We start from the raw sequence: 13196 nt of genomic DNA on the forward strand, positions 1-13196 counted from the left end.
AGACCTTTTCTGTATATCTAAATTGGTAACCTGTAAATGTTTGGAGGTTCTAAGTAATTTTTTTTAGCAAAAATACATTTTTTATTTACTTGTAAACAAAAAGTGTCAGTAGAAGGTCTGGTCTTAAAGTGGATAATGGCTAAAACTGTTCCTTGGATGTTTGGCCTCTGTATGTGGTTAAGTTGTGGAAAAAGTCTCAAGTGGTATCGCCATACTCAGGAGTAGCAGAATGTGTTTTGAGGTGTAGTTGCAAGTATGCCTATGCCGTGTGTGAGAAATAACTTAATATGGACTGTCTATTTTCTAACAAGAGGTAAGTTGGGGGGTATTTGTTCTGTCCTGGCATAGGACAGATCAGGATTGACCAATTTTCAATGATTGGTACTATAGCTTATAGACTCTATACCTTTCACACAGACCAAATAATATGACCGAATAATATGCACTGGTTTTGGAAATTTTTACCAAAGAAATGTAGCAGTATAAATTTTGGTCAAAATTTTATATAGAAAAAATTGTTTACAAAGGTTTATAACCGAAACGAGGAAAAATGCATATTTTTTTTTTTTTTTCAAAAATTTTCAGTCTTCTTTTTTTTTTTTTTTTCATTTAATGCAAAAAAAAAAGAAACCAGTGCTGATTAAATACCACCAGAAGAAAGCTCAATTTGTGTGAAAAAAAGATAAATGTTTCATATGGGTACAGTTTTGCATGACTGAATAATTGTCATTCAAAGTGTGAGAGTGCTGAAAGCTGAAAATTGGGTGGAGTGAAAGTGCCCAGTTTTAGGGTGATTAAAAGCCAACCATAAAATTAGGTGAGCAAAAAAAAAGTCTAATACAGTATTGTGGAGCTTGGCACAAAAACTGCATTATTCCTTAACTATTTGTCTGCTGGGGCCGTTTTTTTTTAATTTTTGTACACCTTAAAATCTGCAATTTTTTTTGCTAGAAATTACTTTTTTTTTTTTTTTTTTAATACATTTTTATTGTAAATATAACAGATGCATAAAGAAAATAGCATAACGTCAGTATTGACATCCAAATGTCAAAAGAATAGTGCAAAACATTGAAATATAACCATATATAACCTCCTGGAAAACAGGTGACAAAACGGGTGTAGTTGACCCAAATAAAAGGTCTACAAGTTCTGCAAATATGCCTCAGTTTGAGAAGAAAAAGTGAGAATGATTGGGGGGGAGAAGAAAGAGAGAACGAGATGAAATGTCAATGGTTCAAGTGGGAGGGGGGGGGGGGGGCTGCTAGGAATTGCCTAAAACCGCACACCTCCAGAAACCTATAAAAGTGATTGGGCAGTTCTAGAGCCACCCAGATCATTTTTATCTGAAAGCCAGCTGTAAAAATCAATAGAAAGATCATGGGTGTATCAGCAGCCTTGAGCTTGCTTTAACCCCTTATATACCACACTATTTATAAACGTACGTTGGTAGACAAATCATTAAAAATACATTTTTCCTGGGGAAAAAGTGAGTAACTGCTGCAGATATTCAGTGCAGGCACCTAAAGATGCACATACCTGCATCAGCCTCCAAAACCTTCTAATCGCAGCCAAATCTTGTGCCTTTCTAACTGAGAAAGCATCTGTACCGAAGCTTGCACACACATTGGGGACAGTGGAAGAAGGGTAGGGCCAGAGAAGACAGGATCAAGCAACCTTTTTTACACAATGTGGAGGATTAACCCCTTAGGTTCCACAGGGAGTATAACAAGCATGCTTTACTGCATATAGACTGATTTTACTGTTGTGGGTTTAGTAACCTATTTTACATCTATTTTAATGAACTAAATGGTCTTTTCTGCCTGCCCGTAGTTCACCATTATTTGTGCATTTTGCTAAATAGGCACAGGCCAGTTATATGCAAACACTTTATACATATCTACATCCATAACAGTAGCTGCAGATAAAACACCCTCTGTACTTCTGAGAGTACCCCTGATAATCTCTGTGTCCAGCATCCTAATGATACACAAGCCTACAATATAAAACAAAAACTGACTATTGTTATCCTAAATCACATGACATTTGCTTCTTGTAATATTGATAGGCAGAGTCCTTTACAGGGGCTGTATGTTAGGAGATGACTTCTAAGCTGGCTCCCAATCACTTGCATGGGCACAGTAAATAAATGTTCATAATCTTAAATTCGGAGTGCACAAGTGGATACTGAAGTCCTGCACCGTCAGTCTATCCCAGGAACCAGCAGCACTCTACCAAGCCAAGTTTCAATCATTTCAATCGTCCGAATCAATTAACTATAATGTTTTGGGAATATTAGCTCTTGATATATGGATCTCCTCCCAGAACACACCTCCCGCGCACCCCCTGGGGCGCTTTGTGATCACTCTGTCCTTAGGACATGGCTGATCACAGATCAAGGTAAAGAACCAATCACAGTCGCCCTTTACCATGTTACCAGCTGTGTCCAATCACAGCTGATCATATTTAACAAGCTTTCCGGTTATCAGCATTCCTTTCCTCAAACGCTGTCGCTGTGTGAGGAAAGGAGAGCCGATAACCAGCAAGGCTGATGAGGCACATATACACTGATAATCAGGGTACAGATCATCAGTGCAGCCATATCAGCGCAAACCCGTGAAGAAAAAAAAATGTTATTTGCAAAATTTTATAACAAATTAAAACTTTTTTTTTTGGTTTAGCAAAAATGAAAAAAACCTGTGATGAATGAATACCACCAGAAGAAAGCTATATATGTCTTAAATGATAAAATGTTTTATGTGGGTACAGTGTTGCGTGACCACACAATTGTCATTCCAAGTGCTACAGTGCTGAAAGCTAAAAATTGGCTTGATCAGGAAGGGGGTAAAAATGCCTAATTGAAGTGGTTAAAATGGTAGAATTGCAGTTTTTCACAATTAACTTCCTTTTGTTTTTTCTTTCCATACAGTGTCTTGGCAATCAGATTGATGGCTTTGCAGACCTGAGTATGTATCCAAATCAACGACCCCTTACAGAGACTGTACCCAGTTACATGTTTCACAGTCCAGTACCGCCTATGGAAAAGCCAGTTGAAAATGCCGCTCCGGTTTTCTCTAATGACTTTGTAGGTTCTTTTGTATCCAATGTGCCCACAGTAAACACAAACCAAACATTTAACGTGGAATCTTTTTGTGATGACATATTTACCCTTATTGAACCCAAAATTACCAATGTGCCTTTGACAGACAATTCGGGCCAGTCTCTCACTGAACTTTTAAATGAACCTGTTGATATAAAGGACCTTTCTATGTGCAAAGCTTTTAATGGGAACAATCCATCAGAATTCAATGATTCGGATTCAGGAGTTTCAGTTGGCACAAGTCCATGTGCCACATCACCTGGGCAGTCTATGGGCTCCTCGGTCTATGGAGATGCTCCTTATGGATACAGTGACTCTGAAATGGAAGATGTGGATAGCAAACCTGAAAGTGTACAACAAAAAAATCCCACTGAAGAGTTACCAGTGTCATTCACAGAAGATGCATTTTTTTCACTTTCGCCTTTTGTACCACTTGATGCATCCTTTGAAACCGAATCTTACAATTCTTCAGGAGAAGAGTTGCCTGTTAGGCCTGGTCAAAGTAAGTCCCCATTCACAAAGGACAAATCTTCAAGTCGCCAGGAGGCTCGTTTCACTAGAGACGAGCAAAGAGCGAAAGCTCTTAATGTACCATTCTCAGTCAATACAATTGTTAACCTTCCTGTGGATGATTTCAATGTTTTGATGTCCAAACACCAGTTTAATGACGCCCAACTTGCTCTCATCCGAGATATACGCAGGCGTGGAAAAAATAAGGTTGCAGCCCAAAATTGCCGCAAGAGGAAAATGGAGAATATTGTGGAGTTGGAGAGTGATCTAGATAAGCTGAAGAACGAGAAAGAAAAACTACTTGCGGAGAAGGGAGAATATAACAACAGCCTTCGTCTTATGAAGAAGCAACTCGGGACCTTGTATATGGAGGTCTTCAACAAGCTGCGTGACGAAGATGGAAAACCGTACTCCCCTCTCGAATATTCCCTTCAACAAACAAAAGATGGGAATGTCTTCCTTGTTCCGAAAGCCAAAAAAATCGAAATTAAAAAAGAAATCTAAAATACTAGTTTTTTGTTTTCTTAAATGTCTATGCTTCTATAGTGTTGGATAAATGAGTTGTGCTTAAAGGGTTGCTTTATTAGAACTAGCATTTTTTTGTACTGTAGCACTTAACGCCCATGAAATAAACAATATCAAAATATATTTTTTAACTAAAGTACCTAGCTAAGCCAGTCCACATGTTACTAAAAATCACTATATTTTAGAGGCCTCTGGATTTAAGAATGAACATTTAGTACTGTCAGGGTTATTGACCAGGCAATAATTGTGTAAGATTGGCATGTACAGTATGTGAGCCAAACTATGGCGGTTCAGTTTTCACTAGAAGTTAGAGATTTTACTGAGATTAGGGCAGGTGAAATTAATTAAATTTTGCTCAAAGGCTACCTAGCCATGATAAATGGCCCCATAGATTCATTTCATAAAATGGATACCCATGGTTGGAATTAGAGTTGCCATTTTACACTCTAAGTTTCTGTAAGGAATTATTAAAAAAAAAAAAAAAAAACGGCTGAACGGCTTTCCAATAAATTTTGCCTGGTTCAATATATTACAAGAATGGGCATTTTGAGAGAATTAACATTACTTTTTAAATGTTTCTGATTGTGTGTGTGTGTGTTCTTCACACTGTGACTTTTCTCCTGTAATCTGAAATACCTGATTTTAGAAGATTTCACAACGAAAGCCTTTCTTTAATATAGCATATAATGGGTAGCATAGATGGAAGGTCATCAGAGTTCCCGGAGAAGTGTCACACCCATGTGTGTGTATTCTTTTTGTAAGATGGTGGTTCTGTTGCCATAGCAATTTGACATCAAAAGAAAAACCAGCTGGACAACTTACTGGAGAGGGACTGGACTCCCTCTAGCTATGGAGAAACATCAACCTTTTAAAAGATTCAGTGCACTGAAAGCAAAGCTTTCCTCAATAGATGCACCCAGTTTTCCTTAATTTTCTAACTGTAAATAGTGCAATACATCATATTTATATAAATATATAAAATGTCCTATTTTATGTACCAAAAGAATTCAATTTAGTACACTAAGCATTATCAATTGCAGGCCACATTTAATTGGGAACCTTCTTTTTATTGAAGTAACTTTTTATCTTTACTTCCGAGTTTAATTTCAAATTTTTTTTATATTCTATATGTTTTCGTTAGGCAAGTCTGATGGCCATTAATAAAACATATAACATCAAATGTTTTGTCTAGTTTTGTTTCTCTTGGTACCATTGTTTAATTTATGTGAGTATAGTGCAAAACACAAATGTTACCTGTGGTTCTCTTTAAGTTGCTATAACCTATCCAATGATGCCGCAATATGCTTAGGCAAATGCCGCTAAGCATGAATGTGTTACATTGGAGGTCATGGGTGAAATGCACAGAGTCGATCAGAGTGATTCTATGCCTTGTGACCCACCCAAGTTATCACAAATGCTAGCATTTACACTTGGGATCCCTCCCCTTCCTCTCACTAGTGAGGAAATGGAGGAAGGAGAGTTTCCCGAATAAAGGAAATTGGCTTCAGATTAAAAGCTGGAGGTGGGTGGGTTTAATAAATGTTATTGTGGGATTGTTTTTTTTTTTTTTTTTTTATCCCTTCCTCTTGTACATTTTAACATATACACCAAACAATTCTCCTGCGCTTAATCGAGGCAAATTGGGATAACTGCTGTCTTGCTGCCCCCACAAGACTGGGGATGTCTGGATGACCGAAATTAAGAAATAAACAGGGCGCACTGGCCTACTGCATTATCCTCAATGTTAAAAGCTTTACTGTATAAAAAAGGGTGCTCACAAGCAAACGCTTGATAAAGGCATATCGCATCAATATGGCTGTAGTGCCCACGGTATCACATCATAGATTAAATGTCCACAGTAACTGGCTAATGCTAACTTCTTCTGGTTCTTCGGCTGGTTAGGGAGACAAGTCCTCAAGCGCACTGGCATTGTAATGGATGCCTGAAGGGTAGAACAGGTGTCCCTCTAGCTCTCCACATCTTTGTGAGCCCTCAAGTGGGTGGAACACACACGGCGACTGCAGTAAAACTATGGCTGCGTCCTGCGTTCCACTGACATTACAATGGGGTGTGTGAAAGCGTCGCAAGACATCCTTTCCGCCCTAGCCGACTCCGGAAGTGTGCTCGTAGATGCATTCCATGCTGGAACGCGGAAGTAGCACAGGCAGAGACGCATGTTGGTGACATCATCCTTCCCTAGCCAACTAAAGAGATGTACTGGCAAATGCGCTCCACATTGGGATGTGGAAATGGCGCCATTCTGTTGTCTCTGCCCTAAAAAGGACCTTGAAGGACAGCCACCTGGTGTGCCTCACATGCTAGAGCAACAGCATCCCATAAGGGGACACTGAGAAGATAGCTATTTGGGCATCCCTACACCTGACAGGGAACATTTAGCTTAATAACCCGACAATAAGCTTCCCAGCACCTCATAGCGTCTTTCTGTAGGAAATATATTCCTGTAGGGCAGGGGAACCTTTTTTCTGCCAAGGGCCATTTGGGTATTTATAAAATCATTCGGGGGCCGTACAAAATTATCAAATTAAAAACGTGCCTGTTCTATTTGGTCAAACATTTAATTAATTGCTACTCGCAACTGGTTTTCCAGGTTTGCGTCGGTCAGTCTGGTACTGCTGTGGGTACTGCTGACTCTGGCTGGTACTGCTGGCTCTGGCTGGTACTGCGGTGGGTACTGCTGGCTCTGGCTGGTACTGCTGTGGGTACTGCTGGCTCTGGCTGGTACTGCTGGCTCTGGCTGGTACCGCTGTGGGTACAGCTGGTTTTGGCTGGTACTGCTGGCTCTGGCTGGTACCGCTGTGGGTACTGCTGGCTCTGGCTGGTACCGCTGTGTGTGCTGCTGGCGGGAAATGCTGGCTAGGAGAAGTCTAGTGGCACTGCGCTGGAGAAAGGGGGGATGTTTCCTGTATTGGTCACAGGCAGAGTGCATTTGATATCACTCTGCCTGTGACTCACTCAGACTGTGAGAACGGAGCCGGAACTATACAGGAAGCATTGGCTCCGTTCTGACAGATCAGCTGAGAGACACAGACTCAGCTGCACAGGGGGCCGGATATGCGGCCCGCGGGCCATAGAATCCCCACCCCTGCTGTACAGGAATGCGTGTGCATTAAGTAACATTATTTAAACAGAATTCCTCTAAAAATAAAATGTTAAAAATATACACCAGGAAAAGGCTTTTAGAAACGAGTCACCATCACCTAGATGTAAACGGGACAGGACAAGTGGCATATATATATATAAGCGTCGGGTGACAACAATTGGGTAGTTTAGTAAGATTAGTTTATTAGATGCAACAGTTCAATAAAACCAAGGTGAACTAAAAAGCCACAACTCGCTGTATGTCTCCATACTATGGGCTGCTGGCTCCGCCTCAAAGGCTCAGCTATGGATAGCTAGGCTCATACTGAGTAGTAGTATCTTGGTGGAGTGGGAACCCTGTTAAAGGGGAGACAGGACCTCACTGGTGGATGCCTGGGGATGTGAAGAATTATCGATCTGATGAATCAGCCTTCCCCTGTAACAAAAGTTGGGACAGCCGTACAGCCTGTGTCCTGGAACCGGCGGCCCTGGTGTGACATCACTCAGACTCGTCAGCCAGAGCGAGGCTTGGAACGCAAGCGTGGCTAGAGTGTAGAGATGATGTGTTTTGGGCGTGGCCCTTTATCAAGTCACCTTTTGTGACACTGCTCCTGGTGCCTACTTTTCACACAGCTGGATGGACCCCAATGCACCAGGACCTTTCCCATGGAGAAAGCCCTTAGATGGTTTTAGCGCAAAACATTTTTCTCTAATCGCCTTCCAGGACGGCCCAAACATGAGAGATGATAGGCTCCTCCTACCGGAAACACAATCAATTAAACATGGTTAAAAGGCCCTACCCTTCCCTCTATCCTCAGTTTAGATTGTGTTTCTTCCTACGAAACATTTGTTATTTTTCACTGACCTGCAGACTTTTTGATAGTCCTATGGTCCCCCTGTGAGCCAGGTTCAGCAAAGCCATTGTGAGTGGAGCTCTACCTGCCACCCCTCCCGGGTTTCTCACAGGTCGCCTCTTCTTTCGGTAAAACCGTCGGTCACCCGGGTGATTCCTCTAGGGTTTTCTCACCGATCGTTTTCCCGGCGCCAGCAGCTCTCCTCCACAGATCCGGATTCAAGTTTCCCTCTGGAAGTGACGTCATACGCGAGCGCCTCAAGCCTCGCGGTCAGAGCGGAAGGACAGCAACATCCGGTGACGTCAGTTCCTACTACAATGCGGAAGAGAAAGGTGGAGGAGACGCCGGAACCGCTTGCACGTGGTAGTGCATACTCCCAGGCCATAGGAGCTCGGACAGCTGCCAGGGAGATGAAGCCTTCTACTCACCCACCAGGGAAGGAAGAAGCGCTGGGCCAAGCAACTACAGCCAAACCCAGGTCGGACCCGGGTAAGTGCTGCAGTGCATCTTATTTTTTGCCAAGGAAAAGTCTGCTGATGTTTGTTTGCTTTCCTGCAAATGCTTGATGTTCCCTCTCCCTGCCCCTAGTAGGACTGTTTAAGTGTCCTTTTCTAGGGGCCTCATACCCTTTCAGAAAGATTGGAAGAGTGATACTAATTGATGTTGTATCCTGTCTTCCAGAGTCCCAGAGCGGTGTGCAGGAAACCTCTACTGTCTCACCTGTAGGGTTAGGATCTGTTGCCTCTAAAAAGTGTGGTAATTGTGCAGACAGGTTGCCTAGCTCCCACACAAAACCATTTTGCTACAAATGCATTTACAAGCTGGCAGGGAGGGAATCTTCAGCCCTAATGAAGGACTTCCTAAAAACAGTCCAGGAAGAAATGTTGTCAACAATTCAGACTGTAAAATCCTCCCTAGGAAATTCAGGATCCTCAACCTCTCCAGCAGGGGAGGGTACCTCTTCTCAGGAGAGCCTTTCGGTTAGGCCAGGACAAGCTAGCCAGTCTTCCTCAGAGTCTACCTTCAACGATTAGACAGGAGGAAGAGGATATAGACCGCTCAGCCTCCCAATCCAACTCAGAGGGAGAAGGAGATAGGGACTCAGAAGAGACAGAGGAAACAGAACCATCTAGAAATATGTTTGGGCTGGATAGCATGCAGGGACTCCTTCAAGCAGTGTATGCCTCTGAAGAAATAACCGAAGTGCAAAAAGGGACATCAGCCCAGGACAGACTCTATAAGGGTCTTGGTAAGACTCCTTCCAGGGTCTTTCCCATCCACCAATCCCTCAAAGGGTTGGTCCTTCAGCAGTGGAAGCGTCCAGAAACTAAGTTTAAGAAACCAGTTTCATGGAAACGCAGATTCCCCTTTAAAGAGGAGGATATAGAACAGCTGATCAAGAGTCCCAAGTTAGATGCACCCTTGGCTCAAGTGACCAAGAAATCTGACCTCTCCTTTGCTGACACAGGCAGTATTAAGGATGTCATGAATAGGAAAGCAGAATCTCTCCTGAGGAAAGCCTGGGATTCCAATGCCTCTACCATGGCCCCGGCCTTGGCCGCCTCCTGTGTAGCAAGGAATACCTGCTGTTGGTTAGACAGGTTAAATAAGAACTTACCCCAGGACAAGTCTCAGGATTTACAGGACTCACTGTCCCTGATTGGGAAGGCTGTAGCCTATTTGGCAGATGCGGCTGTAGAGTCAGTAGTAGCCTCGGCTAAGACAGGTGCCCTCTTAAATTCAGCCAGAAGAGCCATATGGCTGAAAGAATGGGAGGGGGACCTTACCTCAAAGACAAAACTTTGTGCCTTGCCTTTCGAGGGGTCCTTGCTATTTGGTTCTGGGTTGGATGAGGTCCTGGCCAGGTCCTCGGAAAAGGGGAAGAAATTTCCAGTAAAGAGAAAGGAGGTTCCCAGGAAATTTTTTCGAGGCCCCCAGGAGCAAAGTCAAAACAGACCGGAAAAGGGAACCCAACAAAAGATGGGGGTTCAGGTAGGGAAAGCAAAGGAATAGTTTGCTCTTTCCCTCCAACACCGGTTCAAGAGACAATAAGTGACGCCAGCGTCAAGGTGGGAGGCAGACTGACCCAATTTATCACTCAGTGGAAAGAAATTTCAGTCTCCCCATATATTTACAACCTCATTCAAGAAGGCTACCGCCTTCAATTTTCTTCAATACCTCACACCACAATTACCTTAACTCAGGTCCCCAAGAATCCTCAAGTCAAAGAAGCGCTGCTTCAGGGAATCCAAGAACTTGCAGAGCAGTCAGTGATAACCCCAGTGCCAGAAGATCAACATCTCCAGGGGTTCTATTCCCACGTGTTTGTGGTTCCAAAACCATCAGGAAAATTCCGCCTGATCATAAATTTAAAGAAACTCAACAGGTTCCTGACGTACAAAAAATTTTCAATGGAAACAATCTATTCAGTACAGAAGAACTTGCTAAAGGATGTCTTCATGACCACCTTAGATCTCAGAGACGCTTATCTGCACGTTCCCATCCACCCAGAACATCAAAAGTTCCTAAGATTTGCCTTAGAGAACAAGGGGAAAATGACTCATTGGCAGTTCAGGGCACTACCCTTTGGTCTTGCCGCCAGCCCAAGGATATTTACAAAAGTCCTTGCAGAGGCGGTAGCACACCTACACTTGTTAGGGATTGCCCTGATCCCTTACTTGGACGACCTACTGATTTTCGGGAAATCGGAGACCCAAGTAGACCTAGATACTCGTCGGGTTATAGAGGTCTTGGAGAGCCTAGGATGGCTCATCAATCTGAAAAAGTCAGCCCTGCTTCCATCCCAGCTACAGAACTTTCTAGGGTTCCTGGTAGACTCAAAGGCTCAAAAACTATTTCTAACCCAAGAGAAAAAGGACAAAATAGTCACCGCAGTCCAAGCGTTAGAGGACTCCCCATCTGGCTCCAGAAGAGAAGTTCTGAGAGTATTGGGTTTTATGTCAGCCAGTATACCAGCTTTGGTTTGGGCACAACTACACGCAAGGGAACTTCTGTTTTTCCATCTATCATCTTGGGACAGGAAAACAGAGTCCTTGGACGAACAGGTCGTCCTCACCCCTCAGGTTCGGGAATCCCTGATATGGTGGAAATAACAGACCAACCTCAGCAAGGGCAGGCCCTGGGGGCAATGGGATCCTGTAGAAATCACCACAGACGCCAGTACCAAGGGCTGGGGGGCTCACATGGAAGGAGCTCAGGCACAAGGGATCTGGGAGTTGGCAACAACTCAAGCCTCCTCCAATTTCAGAGAGTTAAAAGCTGTAGGAGAGGCCTTAAAAGCCTTCAGGGAGAACATCCTCAACAGGGAGGTCCTCATACTCTCAGACAATACTACAACGGTAGTATACCTGAACAGGCAAGGAGGGACCAGATCCAGACCCCTCTTAGATCTAGCTACCTCAATCCTAAGCTGGGCAGAGGAAAGAGTGGTCTCCCTAGTAGCAGTCCACATCAAAGGGGAAAACAACAGGCAAGCAGACTTCCTCAGTCGTCATCTTATTCAGGAGGGAGAATGGGAGTTAGACCCCAGAATTTTTCAAGAGATAACCCAGAGGTTCGGAACACCAGAAATAGATTTGTTTGCCACAGAGCAGAACAAGAAAGTGGAAAAGTTCTTCTCCCTTACCAGGACCAGAGGGATGATGGGGTTGGATGCACTAGCCCAACCTTGGCAATTCAGTCTGGCTTATGCCTTTCCCCCTCTGTTGATCCCAAGAGTTCTTCAAAAATTGAATCACTCAGGGGACCTCCGATTGATTCTAGTTGCCCCTTGGTGGCCAAGGAGACCTTGGTTTGCAACTCTGAGGACCATGGTACTGGTTCCCCCTTGGCACCTGCCGGTTTCACAAAACCGGTTATCTCAGGGTCCGGTTTTTTTCCCAAACCTGGAATTTTTTCAGTTAACAGCTTGGCTACTGAAAGCCAACTCTTAATTTCAAAAGGTTGCTCACAGAGAGTGGTAGATACTCTCCTGTTGAGCAGGAAACCTGTTACCAAAAAAATCTACATGAAAATATGGAAGATATTTTGTACCTGGGGTAAACAAAAAGGCTTTGTCTCCCCCCTCTACCCCGGTCATCCTAGAGTTTCTACAGGACGGGGTTGATAAGGGTGTGGCCATTAACACCCTTAGGGTACAAATTGCGGCCCTCTCTGTGTTTCTTGACAAACGTCTGGCGAGAGAACCGCTAATAAAAAGATTTTTGTTAGCCAGACAAAGAGTTACTCCTTTGTTAAAGGACAGGTTCCCACCTTGGGATCTGACAAGGGTCCTAGAGGCGCTATCTAGGCCCCCTTTCGAACCTTTGGGAGAGATTCCCCTCAAAAGGTTGTCCCTTAAGTTGACATTTTTACTGGCCATCACTTCAGCTAGGAGAGTAGGAGATCTCCAGGCCCTTTCCATCAAAGAACCATTTATGACCGTTTGCCCGGACAGGATAGTCCTAAAACCAGATCCTCTGTATTTACCTAAAGTGGCATCTCCTTTTCAAAGAACACAGGAGATTAATTTACCTTCCTTCTGTGACAACCCTAGGAACAGTAAGGAGGAAAGGTTCCACTGTATTGATGTTAGAAGAGCTCTACTCATCTATTTAGACAGGACAAGGAATTTCAGAAGGTCAAACCATCTTTTAGTCCTTCACTCTGGACCTAGGAAAGGGTTGCAGGCCTCTAAGCTTTCAATATCCAGATGGATCAGGCAGGCAATTACCATCGCTTATGAGGCATCAGGTGTCCCAGCTCCTGTAAAAATTAAAGCACATTCTACAAGAGCCCTAGCAACATCTTGGGCCGAGAAGGCAGGAGCATCCTGGGAGCAGATCCGCAAGGCAGCCACTTGGTCCAGCCACGACACCTTCCTGAAACACTACAGGATAGAAGTTCTGTCTCAACAGGACCTAACCTTTGGACGCAAGGTCTTGCAGGCAGTTGTCCCACCCTAAGGTAGGCCGGGGGTTAATCTAGTATCCTCTCATGTTTGGGCCGTCCTGGAAGGCGATTAGAGAAAACTTACCGTTAGTTTACCGGTAACGACTTTTCTGATGAGCCTTCCAGGACGGCCGGCCTACCCGCCCTATCAAAGGGTGCAA

The 13196-nt window shown here is 43.7% G+C and overlaps 1 protein-coding gene across 1 annotated transcript in view; it reads left to right on the top strand.

Moving 5' to 3' along the window:
* The window catches only part of NFE2L2 (NFE2 like bZIP transcription factor 2), a 67335-nt gene extending 63080 nt beyond the window's left edge, over positions 1-4255 (top strand). Inside the window, exon 5 of the mRNA XM_082260383.1 lies at positions 2927-4255. Coding sequence (XP_082116509.1) covers positions 2927-4111 — 1185 coding nt within the window. The 3' untranslated portion in view covers positions 4112-4255. The remainder of the gene's footprint in view (positions 1-2926) is intronic.
* Positions 4256-13196: the final 8941 nt, after the last annotated feature.

This window comes from Pelophylax lessonae (genome assembly GCF_965119305.1).
Source record: "Pelophylax lessonae genome assembly, chromosome: 6".
NCBI lineage: Eukaryota > Metazoa > Chordata > Amphibia > Anura > Ranidae > Pelophylax > Pelophylax lessonae.